Below are 22,429 nucleotides of genomic sequence, written 5' to 3' on the forward strand. Positions count from 1 at the left end.
TTTTTTTTTTTTTTTTTTTTTTTTTTATTTAACAGAGATAGAGACAGCCAGCGAGAGAGGGAACACAAGCAGGGGGAGTGGGAGAGGAAGAAGCAGGCTCATAGCAGAGGAGCCTGATGTGGGGCTCGAACCCAGAACGCCGGGATCACGCCCTGAGCCGAAGGCAGACGCTTAACTGCTGTGCCACCCAGGCGCCCCATTTTGCCCATGTTTTAATTGAATGATTGATTTTCTTGGGTATTGAGTTTTATAAGCTCTTTCTATGTATTGGATACTAACCATCACTGGCCTATGCCAATCCCCCATGCCCCTTCCCTCTGAAGCCCTCAGTTTGTTTCCCAGAGTCTATAGTCTCTCATGCTTCATTCCCCCTTCTGATTACCCCCCCTTTCTTTATCTGTTTCTTCTCCTACTGATCTTCCTACTTCTTATGTTCCATAAATGAGTGAAACCACATGATAATTGTCTTTCTCTGCTTGACTTATTGCACTTAGCATAATCCCCTCTGGTTCCATCCATGTCGATGCAAATGGTGGGTATTCATCCTTTCTAATGGCTGAATAATATTCCATTGTGTATATGGATCACATTTTCTTTATCCATTCATCTGTTGAAGGGCATCTCGGCTCCTTCCACAGTTTGGCTATTGTGGACAATGCTGCTATGAACACTGGGGTGCATATGGCCCTTCTCTTCACTACGTCTGTATCTTTGGGGTAAATACCCAGTATTGCAATTGTTGAGTCATAGGGTAGCTCTATTTTTAACTTTTTGAGGGACCTCCACACTGTTTTCCAAAGTGTACTTTTTATTTTGATGAAGTCCCAATAGTTCATTTTTTGCTTTTGTTTCCCTTGCCTCAGGAGACATAGCTAGAAAGAAGTTGCTACAGCCAATGCAAAGAGGTTACTGCCTGTTTTCTCCTCTAGGATATTGATGGTTTCAGGTCTCACATTTAGTTCTTTTGTCCATTTTTTAAAAGATTTTATTTATTTATTTAAAGAGAGAGAGAGAGAGACAGAATTTCAACAGACTCTGCACTGAGCATGGAACCTGATGCAGGATGCAATTTTCCAACCCTGACATCAAGACCTGAGCCAAAATCAAGAGTTGAATGCTTAAACAACTGAGCCACCCAGGTGGCTCTAGGTGTTTCATCCATTTTTTAAAAATCTTTTAAACAGAAGATTTTGTTTGAGAGAGAGGGAGAGAGCATGAAGGGCAAAAAGCAGGGAGATCGGTAGGAGAAGGAAGGAAAGAATGAAGGCGGGTAAACAGAAGGGGGAATGAACCACAAGAGACTATGGACTCTGGGAAACAAACTGAGGGCTTCAGAAGGGAGGGGGGTGGGGGACTGGGATAGGCCGGTGATGGGTATTAAGGAGGGCATGTATTGCATGGAGCACTGGGTGTTATACGCAAACAATGAATCAAGGAACACTACATGAAAAACTAAGGATGTACTGTATGGTGACTAACATAACATAATAAAAAATTTTTTAAAAATTTTACATGAATAAAAAAACACAAAAGGAGAAGGAGAAGCAGCAGGGAGCTGAATGCAGGGCTCGATCCCAGGACCTTGGGATCATGACCCGAACCAAAGGCAGACACTTAACCAACTGAGCCACCCAGATGCCCCTGTTTCATCCATTTTGAATTTATGTTTGTGTATAGTGTAAGAAAGTGGTCCAGTTTCATTCTTCTGCATGTTGCTGTCCATTTTTCCCAACATCATTTGTTGAAGAGACTATCTTTTTTCCATTGGATATTCTTTCCTTGTTTGTCCAACATTTATTGACCATAGAGTTGTGGGTTCATTTCTGGGTTTTCCATTCTGTTCCATTGATTTATATGTCTGTTTTTGTGCCAGTACCATACTGTGTTGGTCACTACAGCTTTGTAATACAACTTGAAGTCCAGAATTGTGATGCCTCCAGCTTTGCTTTGCTTTTTCAAGGTTGCTTTGACTATTCAGGCTCTTTTGTGGCTCCATACAAATTTTAGGACTGTTTGTTCTAGCTCTGTGAAAAATACTGTTGGTATTTCGATATTAAATCTGTATTTGGTATTAAATCTGTAGATTGCTTTGGGTACTATAGACATTGTAACAATGTTTGTTCTTCCAATCCATGAGCATGGAATTTTTTGTACATGTCTTTGTGTCATCTTTAATTTCTTTCATCAGTGTTGTATAGTTTTCATAGTACAGGTCTTTCGCCTCTTTGGTTACGTTTATTCCTAGGTATCTTATTGGTTTTGGTGCACTTGTAAATGGGATTGATACCTTAATTTCTCTTTCTGCTGCTTCATTATTAGTGTATAGAAATGCAACTGATTTCTGTACATTGATATTGTATCCTGAGACTTTACTGAATTTGTGTATCGGTTCCAGCAGTTTTTTGGTGGAGTCTTTCGGGTTTTCTACATAGAGTATCATGTCATCTGCAAATAGTGAAAGTTTGATTTCTTCCTTGTGGATTTGGATGCCTTTTCTTTTTGTTGTCTGATTGCTAAGGCTAGGACTTCCAGTCCTATATTGAATAAAAGTGGTGAGAGTGGACATCTCTGTCTTGTTCCTGACCTTAGGGGAAAAGCTCTCAGTTTTTCCCCGTCGAAGATGATGTTAGGTGTGGGTTTTTCATAGATGGCCTTTATTATGTTGAGGTATGTTCCCTCTAAACCTACTTTGTTGAGTTTTTTTTTTTTATCATGAATAGGCGTTGTACTTTGTCAAATGCTTTTTCTGCATCTATTGAGAAGATTGTATGGTTCTTATCCTTTCTTTTATTAATGTGTATCACATTGATTGATTTGCAAATATTGAACCACCCTTGCAACCCAGGAATAAATCCCAGTCAATGGTGGTGAATGATTATTTTAATGTACTGTTGGATTTGGTTTGCTAGTATTTTATTGAGAATTTTTGCATCCCTGTTCATCATGGATATTGGCCTGTTGTTCTCTTTTTTTAGTGGAGTCTTTATCTGGTTTGGGATCAGGGTAATAGAACGAATTTTTAAGTTTTCCTTCCTTTTCTGTTTTTTGGAATAGTTTGAGAGGAATAGGTATTAACTCTTCTTTAAATGTTTGGTAGAATTTCCTTGTGAAGCCATCTGGTCCTAGACTTTTGTTTGTTGGGAGATTTTTTTTATTATTGATTCAGTTTCTTCGCTGGTTATGAATCTGTTCAAGTTTTCTATTTCTTCCTGTTTCAGTTTTGGTAGTTTATATGTTTCTAGGAATTTATCTCTTTCTTCGAGTTGTCCAATTTGTTGGCATATAGTTTTCAATAATATTCTCTTGTAATAGTTTATATTTCTGTGGTGTTTTTTGTTATTTCTCCTCTCTCATTTGTGATCTTATTCATTTTGGCCCTTTCTCATTTCTTTTTGATAAGTCTGGCTAGAGGTTTATCAATTTCATTAATTTTTTCTAAAAACCAGCTTCATTTAGAAGCATGAATTTTAATTGCATTTTTATTTGCATGTCAAGTTATTTCTTAATATTTGGATCAACTTTGGGTATCATAATAGCTTCTTATTGCTGTGTAACAAATTACCTCAAACTTTATAGCTTGTAACAACACCCATTTATTATTATAGTTTTAGTGGCTCAGAAGCCAGGTGGGCTCGATTGGGCACTCTACTCAGGGTCACACAAGACCAAAATCAAGTTGTTGACAGGGCTGCCATCATTACAGGAATTCAGTTCCTTCTCTGAAGTTCCATGTAGGGCCCTTCATCTTCAAACTAGGAAGAGTGCATTGAGTCTCTCTCCTGCTTTAAATTGTTCTGACTTCAACTTCTACCACATCCCTCTGACCTTTTCTGCCTTCCTATCCCACTTTTAAGAACCTTTATGACTACTTTGGGTCCACCCAGATATTTCAGGATAATCTCTCCCTCTCAAGACCAGCTGATTAGCAACCTTAATTCCATCCACGAAGTTTCTTTAGCTATGTAACATAACATATTCATGGGCATAATACCAAAGGGGAAAGGTGAAGAAAAGCCAAATTTTGCCTACTACAGGTATAATTCACATACAGTGAAACACACAGATTTTTAATGTGCAGTTTGATAAGTTTTGACAAATGCATACAAGTCACATCACCACTACTTTAATCAACACATAGAACATTTACATCAATCCTTCTGCAACTTTCCAGTGAGTCTCCCTACCCTGACATGGCCCCTGACAACAAGCTGCTTTCTGTATTCATTTTTGACTGTTTAAGACTCTTATATCATTAGAATCATACAATATGCACTCTTCAGTGTCTGGCATGATTTGGAAATTCCACCAGATTGTTGCACAAAGCAGTTTTATTCTTTGTATTGCTGATTATTGCTCCATTATCAGAACATATCACAATTTGTATATCCATTCACTGTCACATGGACCTTTGGATTGTTTCCAGTTTGGGGGCTAGTGTAAAGAAACCTGCTATGAGCATTCTTGTACAAGCTTTTGTGTGGACATCTGTGTTCATTTATCTTCGTTAAATATCTAGGAATGAAATTTCTGGATCATGTGGGAAATGCATGTTTAACTGTAAGAACTGCCAACAGATTTCTAGAATGGTTGTACCGTGCCAGTATTTAAGTTTAGTCATTTTAATGACTCTGTGGTGGTATCTCACTCTATGTTTAATTTGCATTTCTCTGATGACTAAAGATTCTGAGCTTCTTTGCGTGTGTAATTGGCTGTTCCTATATTTCCTTTGATGAAATGTCTTTTCAGAGCTTTGGCCCATTTTAAAATTATGTTGTTTCTCTTGTTATTTTTGAGTTTTGAGAATTCTGTATATTCTGGATACATTTTCAGATGTACTTATGTTAAATATTCTGTCCTAGTACAAAGTTTTTCATTTTGATGAAGTTCAGTTTATCTATTTTTTTTTCATTCAGTTGCTTGTGCTTTTGATGCCTTATCTAAGAAACTATTGCCAAATCCAGGGTCACCCAGAATTATACCTGTATTTCCTCCCAAGAGTTTTATAGTATTAGCTCTTATATTTAGGCCGTTGATATGCTGAATTAATTTTTGTGTGTGGTATGAGGAATGGATTCAAGTTCCTTCTATAGTCTATATAACCTGCAGTTGTGCAATGTTGGTCTTGTCAAAAATTATTAAAATAATTGTACTTAATACATTGCATTTTGCATTGTAGCTTCCATCTAGCGTGCAGCCTGAGGTATGGTGAATAACAGTGTAAAATTGAATTGAATGGAGAAAATGATTTATTTTTTATCTAGCTTTCTGTTGTTGTGCAAGCAGTCACATGTATTTTTACCAGGAAAAAAGTTGATAGAATTTTTATTTTGATGATACCATTTTATAGTCTAGATTATTTTGATACTGATTAACGGGATATTCTGACTCTGGACACATCCTGACAACCTCTGCCAAGTTTTGAAATAAACATCTGGGGAAATTCAGTTTCATATTATCTGTTCCTGCAGCTGCTCAACTTCTTCTAAGCAAAGGTCAGGGAATATAATAGGTTTTCCGATTCTTTTTAGATAAAATGTGAAAGAACAGTTCATGTGAAGGACATTGTTGCCAAATATATTTGGCAAGATTTATATATCAAATCCCAAGGGAAATGCACAAACAAAAATCTCACAGAAGTTAGGAAGGAGTAAAACCCATGAACCCTGGAACATTTTGTCACTTACTGTGCATATTACTCTGAAACTGACACAGGCACATACCTCACGTGTTTCTGCACCAGTGGAAACTGTTCAGTGTAATAGAAAAGGTTCTAAATACACTCATCTCAGAACTGAATCACAAAGCTGGATGGTGCTGATGCTCTTAGGAATATCCCTTTGAATAGGGAGTCCTATTGTGGACCATGTCCCACTAAACTAGAGCCTAGGCTTCTGTTTGTCTGTCCTACAACCTTATTTCTTTTGCCTCTGATTTTTGCCTCTTAGAGGGAGAAAAAAGTGTTTCTGTGTGCTCTTGATCCTGTTCCCTCTTGTTCTAGTAAACATTTTCTGTGTCTTATATTTTCATTTTAGTCAGAAATAGTAAAGTGGAAGCACTGTGCTAGCGGATGTCAAAATAACTCTCTTGACATGGGTCTCAGTTTTGTTAGAAACTGGTGGAAGGTTTGGAGAAACTGGGTGGAGTAAACTCTGCAGAACCAAGGACACAAAATAGAAAAAGGGATGAGTTGATGAGTGTGGAAGGGCATAATTCTCAAAGTGGCCAAGAGATGGGACAAATGGACTAAACAGAGGGGTGCACTTGATGATATGGGCACCAGATAATATTGTTAAATGACTAAAAGCCATGTAGGTCTGTGCCAAGGCTAGTAACATGAGAAGTTTTAGAGATGGATGAAATTCACATTTAAATATGAATTAATATCATGGAGTTGGGTTCCCTGGACATGGAGTCTGAGGTATAGATTGACGTGCAGGAAGTTTATTTAGAGAGCTCTCAGGACCAACACTGGGGAAGGGAAGGGAAGGAGAAGGGGAGGACAGGGAAGAAGTGGGGGTGGGTGGGCACAGGGAGAAGCTGGACAGCAGTGCAGTCCGACCCTACAGGGAGTTCTGGAGCTGGAGTGACCGTTCTGAGTTGTCCCACGTCGGGCCAACTGTGGTGGGGCTTTTCTGTCTCCATCCTGATCCGTCCTTAAGCGCCAGGCTATCCCGGGCGTGGCTACCGTGGGAGCAGGCCCTGCGGCTCCTGGGAGGGTGGCGTGGCCTGCCCTGGGAAGGACCTGTAGGGGAAGGGATGCTTTGGGAAAGAGGTGGGGGGGGGGCAGTTTCTGGTGCTGGTGGTGCGGGCGTGAGTGCGGGCCAGGCGGTGGCTCCCAGAACCATCCCATTTCTGTCTTCACCACGACCTCCACCCACTCACCTGCCATGTCCTCACTTGTTTGGGAGGGGGCAGCTTCTTCAGCTCCCAGTGGCCTGCACCATGCCCCTCAGGCGGCTCGCTGCCCTTGCGTAGGGCACATTTACGCCCACCCTGCGTGTGCCTTGGCCTCCTTCACTGCTCAGTGCCTGTGGTCAGAGCTTCAAAGGGACTGTCAGACAGAAGGAGTCCCAGGATGGGGGTCCACATTTCCCATTGGGCCACCCTCTCTCCTCCTTACCTCAATTCTGGTTCCAAAGATCTCTGAATCAAAAACAAAGTAGATGGCTATGGGAGACGCTGTGGAAGACAGGTGAGGCTCTTTGTTGCTAAACTTTCTTGTAGAGCTTCATTCCTTCCTCCGTAAATGAACCCCTTCTACTGGGAGAGCTTGCTTATCAGTACGCCAGCCCCTGGCCCTCAGTCAGTACAGAAAGTCATTTGTCATGGCATAGGGTTGGCAGAGCTGCTCCCATGACATGCTTTCTTGGGTGCCCTGGAATGGAGTGGAATGCTGTAGGTTGGCCAGCTTCTCCTTGGTGCTTCCATCAGTCTTTACTTTATGGGAATGGATGCTAAACTGTTAGGTGCAGACTCACCATTTTAAGGCTCGCCCAAACCCTTGTGTTTTCTTAAAAGAAAATCTCCCTCATTTCCCCAGCTAACCCGTTCTGCCTTGATCTTGACATCGTCTGGGGCTCACAGAGGCTCCTCCTGTAAGTGACTGTCTGGTGCGTCCATGTCTCTCCCTCACCTTTCTGCCATTCTGTGCTGTTTGTGCTCGGTGTGACCCCCAGGAACTCATGTGGCAAGGTCTGCTCTGTCTGCAATCGGATGCGTCTTTATTGTACACCAGCATAGTTCAAACACACATCTCTGGGCCACATCCCTCATCAGAGCTCCAGGAATACAAACTCAAAAGACCTACCAGATGGTTCCACCCTCATGTATACCTGGATGCATTTTCCTCATTTCACCAGAGTGTTTCTGTGCTTTTCGTGGGTGGAGGGTACCTGTGTGCCTCACAAAAGAGGTCTTGCAGATTCATATCTACACTTCCATTGTACAGCGCCTTGGTGCATTTTAAGTTTTCAGCAGAGTCCTAATCGCTAATCACATCTGCTAACCTTGGGCAGCAGCATTTCCACAGATTTATAGCTGTCAGTGAATTGTCTGAAAACAACGCAGAGGAAAAGGATTCTTTCCAGTGAACATCATTCAAATAATGAGAACATCTGTGCTTCCTTGGGTGATTTTATAGCTTTTAAAGCACACAAATGAAAAGAGAAAAAAAGGTATCTGCTTTTTTCCCTGTGTATGTGTGCATGTGTGCACACACACAGAAGTTCATTGGGGGAAGTTTATTGGTGCTTATTGAGGCTCACTAAGTATATGAATAGTTTCCTTGAGTAGTTGTGACGTATCAGGGACTTAGTGTTAGTCTCGTTTGCTGTCAAGTTGGACATTCACAGCAGCGTAGCCAGATCAGCTTTGGTGAGTCTGTGATATTGCACCCATGCATAGCCTCCACTATGGCTCTCCCATTCATATGTCCATTTTGGCAAGATTGGAGTTGCAGTGACTGAAGCTGGCTAACATCAGCTGGCTAAGTCATTCAATCTACTTGGTTGTTTTTGGTGCCTTTTCTGTGGTGGATACTCTCCACTTTTTCATTCTTTGATGCTTTTCCTTTCTTTATATAGATTTGAGTTTTGACCTATATTAATTTCCTTCTCTCTGAATAGTTTATTGTAATATTTCTTGTAAGGCAGCTCTACTGACAACAAATGCCCTCAATTTTTGTTTGTCTGAGAGTTGTTATTTCTCCATCACTGTTGAAGGATAATTCTGCAGGGTAGAGAATTCTAGGTTGGTTGTAGTTTTTTTCCCTCTCAACGCTTTAGATATGCAACACTCTACTCTCTTCTTGCTTGCATGGTTTCTGAGGAGAAGTTGTATGTAATTCTTTTCTTTGTTCCTCTTTAGGTAAGGTGTTTTCCCTGTGGTTTCTTTCAAGATGTTTTATTTATCTTTGATTTTCTGAAGTTTGAATATGATATGCCTAGAAATAGTTTTTTGGGGGGCATTTGTCCTGCATGGTGTTCTCTGAGCTTCCTAGATCTGTGTTTTGGTATGTGACATTAATTTGGGGAAATTCTCATTATTGCTTCAAATAATACTTCTGTTCCTTTCTTTCTTTTTCTTCTGCTATTCCCATTGTGTGCATTACAACTTTTGTAGTTGTCCCACAGTGCTTGGATATTCTAATCTGGTTTTCGTCACTCTCTTTTTTCTTTGCTTTTAAGGTTAAAAGCTTCAATTGTCATATTTTCAAGCTCAGAGATTCTTTCCTTAGCCATATCCAGGCTACTAATAAACCTATCAAAAGGACTCTTGGGGTTCCTGGGTGGCTAGTTGGTTAAGTATCTGACTCTTGATTTCGGCTGAGGTCATGATCTCACGGGTGTGAGATCAAAGCCTCACATCTGTCTTCATGCTCAGCAGGGAGTCTGCTTGAAGATTCTCTCCCTTTACCCCTTCTCCCACTCACGTTCTCTGTCTCTCTCTCTAATATAATAAAGAAATAAAATCTTTTAAAAAATATTAAGAGATTAATATCCAAAATACACATTTCCCCCAGTATCCAAAAGTTTGCTTTACAACACTTTGCTTTTACAAAAGACCTACTTTAGTACCTGTTTTCACTAACTAAAAAAATCCGAAGAGGATTGTGCCTTTTATAAAATGGTAGTTGCTTCTTTGTTTTATGCCATTTCAGCTTACAAAATGTTTCATAGGCATGTTCTACTTTTGGATAGCAGGGGAAACCTGTATATAGAGAATTTCTTAAAACTCAACAAGAAAGGGGTGCCTGGCTGGCTCAGTCAGTGGACCGTGTGACTCTTGGTTTCAGGGTTGTGAGTTCAAGCCCCATGTTGGGTGTAGAGATCACTTAAAAAATAAAATCTTAAAAAGAAAGACTCAGGGGCGCCTGGGTGGCATAGCGGTTAAGCGTCTGACTTCAGCTCGGGGTGTGTTCCCGGCGTTCTGGGATCGAGCCCCACATCAGGCTCCTCCACTATGAGCCTGCTTCTTCCTCTCCCACTCCCCCTGCTTGTGTTCCCTCTCTCGCTGGCTGTCTCTCTCTCTGTCAAATAAATAAATAAAATCTTAAAAAAAAAGAAAAAGAAAAAAAAGAAAGACTCAGTAAGAAAGCAAACAACCTAATTCAAAAATAGACAAAACGGACTTGAGTAGACATTTCTTCAGAGAAAGTATACAAATGGCCAATCAGCACATGAAAAGATGCTCAAACTCACCTAGGGAAATACAAATCAAAACTACAAAGAGATACAATCTCTCACCCATTAGGATGGCTATTATACAAACAAATAAAGAAAAAAACCAAAATAAATGTTGGTGAGGATGTAGAGGAATTGGAACACTTCTGTGGTGTTGGTTGGAATATAAAATGGCGCAGCCACTGTGAAGAACAGAATGGTGACTCTTAAAAACTTTTTGAAAATTAGCATATAATCCATCAATTCCATTTCTGGGTATATACTCAAAATAATTGAAAGCAGGATCTTGAAGAGATATTTGTACACCCATGTTCACAGCAGCATCGTTCTTAATAGCAAAAACATGAAGGCAACCCAAGTGTCTGTCTATGGATGAATGGATAAACAACGTGTGGCCTATTCATACAATGGAATATTATTCAGCCTTAAAAAGGAAGAGAATTCTGATACCTGGTGCAATGTGGATCAATCTTAAGGACATTAAGCCAGTCACAAAAAGAAAAGCACCGTATAATTCCACTTATATGAGGTACTTAGAATAGTCAAAATCATAGCAACAGAAAGCAGAATGGTGGTTTCAGAGGTTGAGGGGAGTGGAGAATGACAATTTATTGTTTAATGGATATTGAGTTTCAGTTTTGCAAGATAAGAATTATGGAGATAGATGGTGGTGACGGTTATACAACAATATTAATGTACTTAGTACCACTGAACTATACACTTAAACATGTTTAAGAGTAAACTTTATGTTTTATGTGTTTTACCACAATTTAAATAATGGGGAAAAATTTAAGCTGAGCAAGTTCTCTGTTTAGGGTCCTTGGTGTCCACCACATAAACCTTCTCCTGTCCATCCTTAAATGCTTACACCAAAGGCTACTTCTGAGTATCTATTAATGCTAGATTCCTCTGTGCAATATAGAAAAAAAATCCTTTCAGATTGGATGTTAGAACTGCACAATTTCACCCTGGCCTTATTACTGTCTTTGGTTTTATCTTTTAAAAATAAATTACGAATCATTGACCTAATTATCACGTTTGAAAACAGGCAGTTACGTAAGCTATAGATGAAGAAACAGCATGAAAAATAAGTGACAGGGGCACCTGGGTGGCTCAGATGGTTAAGCATCTGCCTTCGGCTCAGGTCCTGATCTCAGGGTCCTTGCATCGAGCCCCATGTCTGGCTTCCAGCTCAGCAGGGAGTCTGCTTCTCCCTCTCCCTCTGCCTCTCCCCCTGCTTGTGCCCTCTCTGTCTCTCTGTCTCTCTCTCTCAAATAAATAAAATCTTAAAAAAAAGAAAGAAAAGTAAGTGACAACTGCTAGAGCCCTACTGACACCTTCACCCCAAGATGAAAACTGCCCTCATCTGAATTACAGCCAAGACTGCTAATGTGCAGAGGAACCTTGTCATCAGCCAGAAACTGGAAGGGGCTTGCTGGGTGGTACCTGAGCTTCCTTTCCACCCTCAGATTCTAGACCCTGACACCTGTCAGTAACCAGGCAGAGAATGCACAGGGTTACTGGCTCAGCAGTTCAAACCACCTGGGGCACTGAAATACATTCGTGTTTCTTTTATAATGAGGCCCTCTTCTCTCTTCTTACCCTTTTCTATCCTATTTACCAAAACAAACATTGCCATACAAACCACGATGTAAGGAGAACCCACCCACTAGGTTTTATGTACACACATCCCCATTTTGCTCTCAAGGACCAGCAGCTCTCTCCTTCCTGGTGTTAAAGCAAGAGTTGGATTTTAAGTGGAGAATGAAAGGGGGATCCATTGAAATAGCATGAAATTGTGAAAAGTTCACCATGAGAGGTCATTTTTAATTATTACACAAATACCTGAGATTGAAATCTGAGGTTAAATAAAAATATTTAGTTACCAAACCAAAAGGAACAACACCTGCTTCATATCTAGTTATGTATCTTTAATGATCTCTCCTTTTCCACATCCATTTCTAATATGTGTTTTGTGACGGCACTATGGCATGTAGTATATGATTGATACATCTGTGATGTATATACACCTGTGGGAGTGAGTGCTCAATTGTTGTTTGACTGATTGGGGTTTGGAGACCAGGATTTACACATGAAAGTTTCCTTCCAGGGCAGCAGCATTCATTCCCCAAATGTCCATGCCTTGCGTCTATACTTCTTTCGCTTGCTGAAGCAATACCAATTGGTAAAATCTGGGAAGTGGTAAGAATTAGATATTCAGAAGCATGAGTCAGGAAGAGAGGCTCTCTATGGCATATAGAAAACTGTGGAACTACTCTATGCATGCAAAAATGGTGGCAATAGCCACCTTCAACCACTTTGTATTGTCTACCAATTCACCTGCAGCCTTCTTCACATGATCCTTTTGATTATTCAACCTAGACTGGGCTCCAGAAAATGACAACCTCACTTGTCACGTAGAGAGAGAGGAAAAGGTTGGGAACAAGTCTTCACCTAGAAGAGTTTTAATAACTGAGGCAAATAATAACATTTTGGAAACATTTATATAATCAACTGTAAAATTTCTGATTCAGTAGCTAATCTGTGAATAAATGGATAATTGGGAGTATCCGACTACAGACACAAATGATCATTAATGGAGAATTGACTCTAAATTACATAGTCTTCATTGGAAGGTAATTTTCTCTGTGATATTCCTGGTATCCCTAAGAGGGGAAGTATAATTTTAGGTACATATAGACAAAATTTGAATACAAGTTATTTAGATTAAAGTTACAATGTCTTTTAGAGATAAAATTGAAGGACCCTCTAGTTATTGCTTTGGCAAAGGATGCAGTGCATGGGTACTCAAACTTTATTGAAATGAAAACAAACCATGATTTATGATTTTATGATTTATTTTTATCATATGGCACCTAATGTTATCAGATGACTTTTGAAAACAGTATTTTGGTTTGATAGATGTTAGGGATTGTCTTAGCTCAGGCTGCTACAACAATACAACACAGACTGGGTGGCTTATAAACAGACATGTATTCTGAAGTCTAAGATCGAGGTGCCAGTGGATTTGGTGTCTGGTGAGCGCCCTGTTCCTGGTTCGTAGATGGCCATCTTTTCACTGTAGCCTTGTGTGGTGGAAGAGGTGAGAGATTTCTCTGGGGTCTCTTTTATAAGGTCACCAATCCCATTGTCTGCAAACATATAAACATTCAGTCTATAGCAGGGCTTTATATACAATTTCCAGTTTGCCTTGTTAACAGTAGAGGAGAGTGGGATAGAAACTTTACTTCCAGCTGCTGAAAAGTGGGTTCACAGAAGGTCCACCAAAATGAATGACTTTTTCCTTTTTTCACACAGGTTTTCTCCTAGGGTTCCAAGATCTTTGCCATTCAACACGGCAGTCATGTACAAAAAGACTGTGTTTGTAGAGTTTACAGATGACCTTTTCAACATTGCCAAGCCCAGGCCACCATGGATGGGTAATAAAAACAATATTGACTGTTTACTATGAAACTGAGAATCTGATGTCCTAGCAAGGATCCCCTAGGCTTGGAGCTGCAGTTTCAGAGGGCCAGGCTTCCCTTACTACCACCTGTTGGGGAAATACACTGACTGAATATTCTCAGTCTCTTTGCCGGGCTCTCCTCCTCTGCTTGTTCTCTAGATGTTAGAGTGCTCTGGGTCTTTCAGTCAGTAGCTGATCTTATCCAGTCTAACAATGTTAAGACATCTCTATGCTGGTAACTCCAAGGTTTATATATTTAGTTCAGATTGCTTGCTTGATACATCCACTTAGATGTCAAATAAGCATGTAACAGGATATCAAAATGAGACATCTCCTACCTTAGAATTATTTCTGAGAATTATAGGTGACAAGTACCCCCAAATTCTAAAGAGAGATTGGGAGCACCTGGCTGGCTCAGTTGGTAGAGCATGTGACTCTTGATCTCAGGGTTGTGAGTTCAAGCCCTACGTTGGGTGTAGAGATTATTTTTAAAAATTATAAAAGGTCATTTTTACCCAGTTTGAAGATCTTGGACTAAGAAAAAGAATTTTGTTGAGACGGAAACAAACCATGAGAAACTCTTAACAATAGAGATCAAAGGGAGGGTTGATGGAGGGAGGTGGGTGGGGATGGGCTAGATGAGTGATGGGTATTAAGAAGGACACATGTATGATGAGCACTGGGTATTGTATGTAAATGATAAATCAGTGAATTCTACTCCTGAAACCAGTATATGTATGTATGTATGTGTGTGTGTATACACACACGCATATTTTTATATTTATATATATATATATATATATATATATATATATATTTAGAGACAGAGAAGGATGCAGGGCTTAATCTCAAGACCCTGACATCATGACCTGAACTGAAGTCAAGAGTCGGACATTTAACCAGCTGAGCCACCCAGGCACCCCTACTCCTGAAACCAATATTGCATTGTACGTTAACTAACTAGAATTTAAATTAAAATTTGATGAAGAAAAAGAGATGTCAGCCCTCATATGTAGGACTTATTCAGGGACTTGTTCAGGTGGTGGCCCAAAATTAGTTCTGCAACCCTTAGCCCATCTTGCACCTCAAGCCTAAATAAAAGAAGGCTAGGAACTTACGAAATAATTTAGGTTTGAGGATTTCTTTGTAAACCATTTTTGGTGATTTGTATGTTCCCCACCCCATAATGGGAGGGAGGTTTCACCCTCATGTCAAGCTTTAGGAGAACCACTTAGAAGACTTGACGTAAGACCTCTGGAGCTCATAAGACTCTGACTAAGTTCCTGCTTTTTATCTGAAAACAACTTTCAAGGTCAGAGTCTTGGGGGAACTTCCCCTGATGGCATAATAAGGAGAGTGGGTTATAGCTGAAGCTAACTGCACGGCCACTGTTAAAACAAGATTTGTCTCAAGAAGACCCTGCCTGAGAGGTCTTCCGGCCAGGGCTAGATGACCCCAATAGAAAAAGCCTCTGCGATTGTATTGCCAGAAGCAGAAACTGAGAAGAGATATACAAGTGACAGCTGGAGAGGGCATGATTGGGAAGGAAAGAGTCTCCAAAGAACTCATATAAGTTCTCTAAGAAAGAAAGAGAAAAAATGCTGGCATGTCCCACAGTCAGGAGCTAGCAAAGCCACATTATCACTATTCTTTCCAAGAAAGATCTTGTCATCATGCCTCCTTTCCCACCCCTGTCCTTTTCTCACTAGCTCAAAGCTTAGAGGGTCAGGAGGGCAGTATGGTGACTGGGGGAGGCAGATTAGCAGAGGAAGATGAGAAAGCTGGAGGAGGGAGGGACCCTTAAATTGCAGGAGACATCAAATGCTTGATATTAAGCTAGACTAATATCACTGGACTGATACAATATTGCCAATATGTGATGGTCACTGGAAAAAATTGGGGATTTTTCAAAGTGCAAGAGGGGAAACTCCACATAACACTGTTTTTTTCCAAAGACTTTATTTATTTATTTATTTATTTATTTATTTATTTGACAGAGAGAGCACAAGCAGGGGGAGCAGGAGAGGGAGAAGCAGGCTCCCCACAGAGCAGGGAGCCCAATGTGGGGCTCGATTCCAGGACCCTGGGGTCATTACCTAAGCCAAAGGCAGACACTTAACCAACTTGAGCCACCCAGGTGCCCCTCCACATAACACAGTTAGAAACTATGAAAAATAAATCTCTTTCATGTTTTTGTCCCATTGAATCCACTTCATTCAATAAATCATTTGTAGGCATCTTATACCTACTATGTCTATAAGTCAGAAGTCTTGATTTTCTCTTACTTTTCTGCATCATGACCTGACTACCACCCAGTTGCACAAATGCAAACCACAGAGGTCATCCCTGGCTGCTCTCGTTTTTTTCCAACATCTGACATCATCAAGTCTTGTTGACTCTTCATCCAAAACAAGTCCCAAGTCTGTTTACTTCTTGTAAATTCCAAGTTCATCCAAACTCCTGTGGCCTACAAAGTCTTACATGTTATGTTCCCTGCCTGCCTTTATAACCTTATTTTCTATTATTCCCCTGCTCATTCACATGTTCCTCAACTATGTCAAGATTATTCCTGTCTCAGGCCTTTTCCATTTGTTTTATCTGCTTTGAATGTTATTCTACCAGATATTTGCAAATCTTGCTTCTTTTCAGTTAGATCTCTGCTCAAATGCCACCTCCTCAAAGATGCCCTTCTTTACCACTATAAAGGATTCTGTCTCCTGCTTCATCATTTTCTGGCACGCCACCATCTTTTATAGCATTTACAATAATCAGAATATTTCTTGTTTATTTCTTTATGCACTTAATTACATTCTCCAGAATATAATTTCCATGATATGTCTTGTTCACTACATCTCCAGTGCCTAGAATATAGTAGGATCTCAACTATTAATTGAATGAATGCATGCATTGAATGAATTGCCAGAAATCTATCCTCAGAACAACCATGACACTGAGCTGGTGATAGCAGTTTAGGCATTTATTCAGTCAATTACTACTTTTTATCAATAATCACAGGGGCATGTTTTTCCATTGTGACTTTAGCCATCACTTTCATAATAGCAGGCTTTCTGGAGTACCACTCTCAAAGTGACCTTTGGGGGGCATCTCATTCTTGCAGGTCTGCTGGGTCCTACCATCCGGGCTGAGGTTCATGACACAGTGGTCATTATACTTAAGAACATGGCTTCTCATCCTGTCAGTCTTCATGCTGTTGGTGTATCCTACTGGAAAGCTTCTGAAGGTGAGTCAAATGCCCTCCTATTCTCCTGTCATCTCAGGGATAAAGGAGTATTGAATACAAGGTCCTATAGCTAGTGAATGGTGTACTCAGGATTCAAACCTAGGCCAATTTCATGATGTCAGGAGCATTGTCATTTTAGTCTAAGCCCTGAAGTTTATTATTTTTAAGATTTTATTTATTTGAGAAAGAGAGAGAGCACAGCAGGGGAGGGGCAGGGGCAGAGGCAGATGCAGAGGGAGAAGCAGGCTCCCTACTGAGCTGGGAGCCAGATATGAGGCTCGAGCCCAGGACCCTGGGATCATGACCTGAGTCGAAGGCAGATGCTTTTTTTTTTTTTTAAGATTTCATTTATTCATTCGACAGAGACAGCCAGTGAGAGAGGGAACACAAGCAGGGGGAGTGGGAGAGGAAGAAGCAGGCTCCCAACGGAGGAGCCTGATATGGGACTCGATCCCAGAACTCCAGGATCACGCCCTGAGCCAAAGGCAGACGCTTAACGACTGCGCCACCCAGGCGCCCCTTCATTCTGTTAGTAGTGTCTTTTACAAGAGCAAAAGTTTAATTTGGTTCCTATTCTCCCTTGAGGAGCCAGGCCACTGATCCTAACAATTCCACTTCAGCTGCCTTCCTATGCCCAGAAAGCTTCCTAGGGAGGATCAAGGCTCAGGGTATGGAAGTGAAATGGATTTCATCTTTTCTCTCCTTAGATTCTGACTGTCCAGACACTTCCTTTCCTTCCCCTCCCCCCAGTTTCTAAATATGGATGCCACCATGTGATAAGAGACACGTACCAGAAGCACAACCTGACTTTGTTAAAACAAACAACCTGTTTGGCCAGAGTTCCTACTTTACCTAGCTTCTCCTTAACCTTCACCTCATGTAGGAAGGGAGTAAAGGGGTGCCACAATTGACTATGATATTGTCCAGATAGACTATGGCATATATAGATCAAGAAAATTGAAGCAAATCATTAATAAACTATTAGAGCATATGCCCTATGTTGACTAATTTCTCATTCTGAAATGAGAACAAATCTAGGAGCATTTTAAAGAGGTCAGGGTTCCCACCATTCTGCAGCTGAGCATAGGGATGATTCTTTTGCACCCTAAGCCTGGAATATTACTTAGTCATTAAAAAGAATGGAAATTTTACCTAGAGGGTATTATGCTAAGTGAAATAAGTCAGAAAGAGAAAGACAAATACCATACGATTTCACTTATATGTGAAATCTATTTTTTAAAGATTTATTTATTTTAGGGGGGAAGGGCAGAGTGAGAGGGGGAGAGAGAATCTCAAGCAGATTCCCTACTGAGTGTAGAGCCCAATACAGGGCTTGATCCCACAATCCTGAGATCATGACCTGAGCTGAAATCAAGAGTTCGGATGCTTAACCAACTGCACCACTCAGTGCCCCTTACTTTGCCAAATCTTAATCTGTGGAGGTTTGTGACTTCTGACATTGAGTTGTAAAAGAACCTGCTGCTCCTGTATTATTTATGGGAACATTCACTCTTGGAGTCCTGAAGTGCCATGTAGGAAGCCTAACTCCCCCAGGTCCCTATGAGGAAGCCCAAGCCAAATAGAAAGCCCGGGTGTCAGTGTGCTGAATCCAGTTTTCAAGTCATCCCCATCCGGCTACTAGATGTGTGAATGAGAAGCCCTCCAAGTGATTCCAGCCCTCAGCTGTTTGTGTTATGCCAGCTGATGCCTTAGCTACCTCGAAGCAGAGAAGGCATCTTGCCTGTGCTCCATCTGAATTCCTGACCCACACAATCAGTGAGGGTAATACAATGGTGATTGTTTTACACCACTACATTTGGGGTAGTGATTTTTGCAGACTTCTCAACAAGAAGCTCTGTGATTTACTCTTCAACTTTTCTCTTTTCCTTGTATATCTCAAGTCCAAAAGCACTTGACAAAACTTTGGCTCAAGGGATAATTACAAAATGACTTCCTTTCAGAAGTGGATTTTTGTTGATTCAATACACTCCTGAGGATATCTTCCATGTAAAAGGCACATTGAAATCAGACAGATAGACTCCCTGAACTCTCAAATGTTACAACTGTGCTATTCCTCGTATAATAGAAAGTGAACATTACACAGAACATCTTCTGTTTAGAATATTTGCAGGTGTACAAGCTCAGATAAGACTCTGATGGAGGCAGAGATCTTCCAAACATAATACTCGTTAGTAGATAGTAAACTTAAAGCATCGTGCTTTTTTTCAGGTACCACCTACTTTACCTGGTCTTCACAAATCACTTTGTCTTCATTGTAGAATAGACTGTTATTAGCAACCTAAGCAGCCCCCAAAATCTCCTTTTCTCATTACCCACTCCAACAACTCTTCATTCTGTTTGGAATCTACCATCCACGGATACTGCTTCCCTCCTTTCCCAGCTTAGATGCCCTGGCACATCATAGACATGGCACCCTTGCATGCACTCATAAGTTCCGGCTCCTTGATCTCCATTCTATTCACTTGGATAAACCACTACCCTGGTTAAAGCTGTTCTCCACCTACTTTACTAGCAACCAAGTGAACAGCCATAGTTGAAATAAAACTATACAACCACATGAAATTGTATCACTAAGTTCATAATACCTTACCTCAGTACTACCTGGCCATCCTACTGCTACAGTTCTCCCAATCCATTCACTGTCCCTCTCCCCAAGACAGCTATAGTGTTTTACACATTCTTGGGCTCTAATCAAACCTCCCACACCTCTTTCCCAACCCTACTATTAGGAAAAAGGATATTCATTTCTTAATGAAATGCTTCAAACAAAGAAAGGTACAGAAAATAATATAGCACACAAACATGTAACCATCACGTCACTTTGCCAAATGTTTTTTTTTCTTTAAAGATTTATTTATTTATTTATTAGAGAGAGCGCAGAGCCCAATGCAGGACTCAATCCCACAATCCTGAGATCATGACCTGAACCGAAACCAAGAGTTGGACAACACCCGGCTGCTCCTCACTGCCAAATCTTAATATTTTGTCGTCTTTGCTCTAAGAAATTAAACATTATACAGTTGAATCCCTTTATGTATCCCCTCTGATGCCCTTCCTCCCTATTGAAATGTATCTACTACCTAGAATTTAATATCAGCCCAGGATCACACAGGCACCTACACCACACACTCCATCCCCAGGTGCCAAGCACAAGTATTGGTCTGATGTTGTTTCTCGATGAAGCCAGTAGTACCTAGTGCACACCGAAGAGGGTGTCCCTATACCCCAGAGAGGCTGATTTTAGAGTGGGGCAGTGCAGGGGTATCTTGTTGCTCTGTTGGAGAGGTCCCTCGCTCAGATGTATAGATGTTATTGGATGAGATAAAGTATAAATGGAGAGCCCCCTGAATGCTTTGGGCTGCTCTGGAACTCCAGAGACTGTTATAAATCAAGGAAGTACGGTGAAGTTACTAGAAAAATGTTTCAATAGAAGCATAAGGCATTATGTCAGTGCCTTTAAATAGTCTCTACTTCTGTCCACTGAAATGACTTAGAAGCAAAGACACTTCATTAATGATGAACACATATAGTGCTCAATTTAGAATTGAAGTATCAAACTAATCCAGGCGTTAATTTTAACATCACTAAGCATGAGATAGCCAGAAAATATCTGCCCCTGATGTGATTTGCTCTTCCAGAGAAAAACCAAGTTAAAAATATTTTTAAAAAGGGCCACCTGGGTTGCTCAGTTGGTTAAGTGTCAGGCTCTAGATTTTGGCTCAGGTCATCATCTCAGGATTGTGAGATCGAGCCCCATGTCAGGCTCATGCTGGGTGTGGAGTCTGCTTAAGATTTTCTTTCTCCCACTCCCTCTGTCCCTCCCCTCCCCATCTAAAAAAAAACATTTTTAAAAATCTCTGTATCTCATCTTCCTGTGACCTTCACTAGTGCTCATTAAAAAGTCTGGGACAAAGTACATAACCAATGTATGTCTGTTGAGTTGAATTGATGTGAACTAGGTGAAAAGATGCAATGATGGAAGCAATATTATTGGTTAGAATCTGGAGGTTACAGTGAGACCCACTCAACCCCTCATGTTTTCATTAGTGGTCTACAACTTCTCTGGAATATATGAGGCTGCTTGATAGTCTTTCACATTAAGTTGCAGAAGGTCTATTTCTTGTGTAGAATCTACTGGTAACAATAAACTTACTGTTTCCTTGAGTGAACAATGGGTATGGAAAGGACAGTTTTATCCCTTCTTGCTTTAGGTGCTGAATATGAGGATCAGACCAGCCAAAAGGAGAAGGAAGATGATAAAGTCATTCCTGGTGAAAGCCATACCTATCTCTGGCAGGTCCTGAAAGAGAACGGTCCGATGGCCTCTGATCCGCCATGTCTCACCTACTCATATTTTTCTCATGTGGACCTGGTGAAAGACCTGAATTCAGGCCTCATTGGAGCCCTGCTGGTTTGCAAAGAAGGTAAGTGTGAGAAAGGATAGGACTCAAATGAAATAAGCAGGGAAGTATAAACATCTGGGTCGATTATTAAAGCATTTGTGTTCTTTCATCTAACAGAGGTTTCTTTTCCCTAGCAAAATGCCCATAGAAAGAAAATATTACAGTTTATGGGCTATCTAGTAGTGCCTTTTGTAAATTTTGTGTTAAGTTCCCTGAAAGCTTTCTGGAGATAAACACATCCAGCTGTGTCATTTGTATCCCAAAAGCATTTAAAAATTGGAGAAAAGCAGGGCACCTGGGTGGCTCAGTTGGTTAAGTCCAACTGTTGTTTTCAGCTCAGGTCTTAACCTCAGGGTCGTGAATTCGAGCCCTGCATTGGACTCTGCACTGGGCTCTGTGCTGGGTGTGGAGCCTACTTTAAAAAAAAATAGGAGAAAAGCAAACATTTATAACTTGTTTTTCTGAAAACCATCTTAAATTTAATTAAAGCTGGGCTTCCTGGGTGGCTCAGTCAGTTAAGCGTCTGCCTTCGGCTCAGGTCATGATCCCAGGGTCCTGGGATGGAGCCCCGCACCGGGCTGCCTTCTCTGTGGGGAGCCTGCTTCTCCCTCTCCTTCTGCTGCTCCTCCTGCTTGTGCTCTCTATCAAATAAATAAATCCTTACTTGATGCTGTACTTTCATTGGATTTGGATGAATGTATAATAGCATACACTAAATTAGGGAAGTAAACATTGCAGAATTTTCTTTAATTCTAAGTTTTTGTAGTAAAATCAGCTTCATGGGACTTTTTTTTTTCCTTTAGCTATTACTGCATGTCCCCACAATTTAGTGGCTAAAAACAAAGATCATCATTTATCATTTCTCTTGGCATACACTAAATTAGGGAAGTAAACATTGCAGAATTTTCTTTAATTCTAAGTTTTTGTAGTAAAATCAGCTTCATGGGACTTTTTTTTTTCCTTTAGCTATTACTGCATGTCCCCACAATTTAGTGGCTAAAAACAAAGATCATCATTTATCATTTCTCTTGGTTTTTGTGGGTCTCTCATGGAATTTAGGAGTATGTTTACTTGGTGGTCTGTCTCAGGATTTCTTTTTTTTTTTTAATGCTCTAGC

The 22,429-nt window shown here is 40.6% G+C and overlaps 1 protein-coding gene across 7 annotated transcripts in view; it reads left to right on the forward strand.

Annotated features, from left to right (window-relative positions):
* The window catches only part of F8 (coagulation factor VIII), a 132,167-nt gene that overhangs the window by 8,187 nt on the left and 101,551 nt on the right, over positions 1–22,429 (forward strand). For all 7 annotated transcript variants that reach the window (XR_005833981.1, XR_005833984.1, XR_005833983.1 and 4 more), the window contains exons 2-4: positions 13,500–13,621; positions 16,766–16,888; positions 21,121–21,333. Coding sequence is in view for 3 of the 7 variants with exons in the window: in XM_040626611.1 (XP_040482545.1) it covers positions 13,500–13,621; positions 16,766–16,888; positions 21,121–21,333 (458 nt within the window). In the remaining 4 variants the exon portion in view is untranslated. The remainder of the gene's footprint in view (positions 1–13,499; positions 13,622–16,765; positions 16,889–21,120; positions 21,334–22,429) is intronic.

Source organism: Ursus maritimus (assembly GCF_017311325.1).
Source record: "Ursus maritimus isolate PB19 chromosome X unlocalized genomic scaffold, ASM1731132v1 scaffold_X1, whole genome shotgun sequence".
NCBI lineage: Eukaryota > Metazoa > Chordata > Mammalia > Carnivora > Ursidae > Ursus > Ursus maritimus.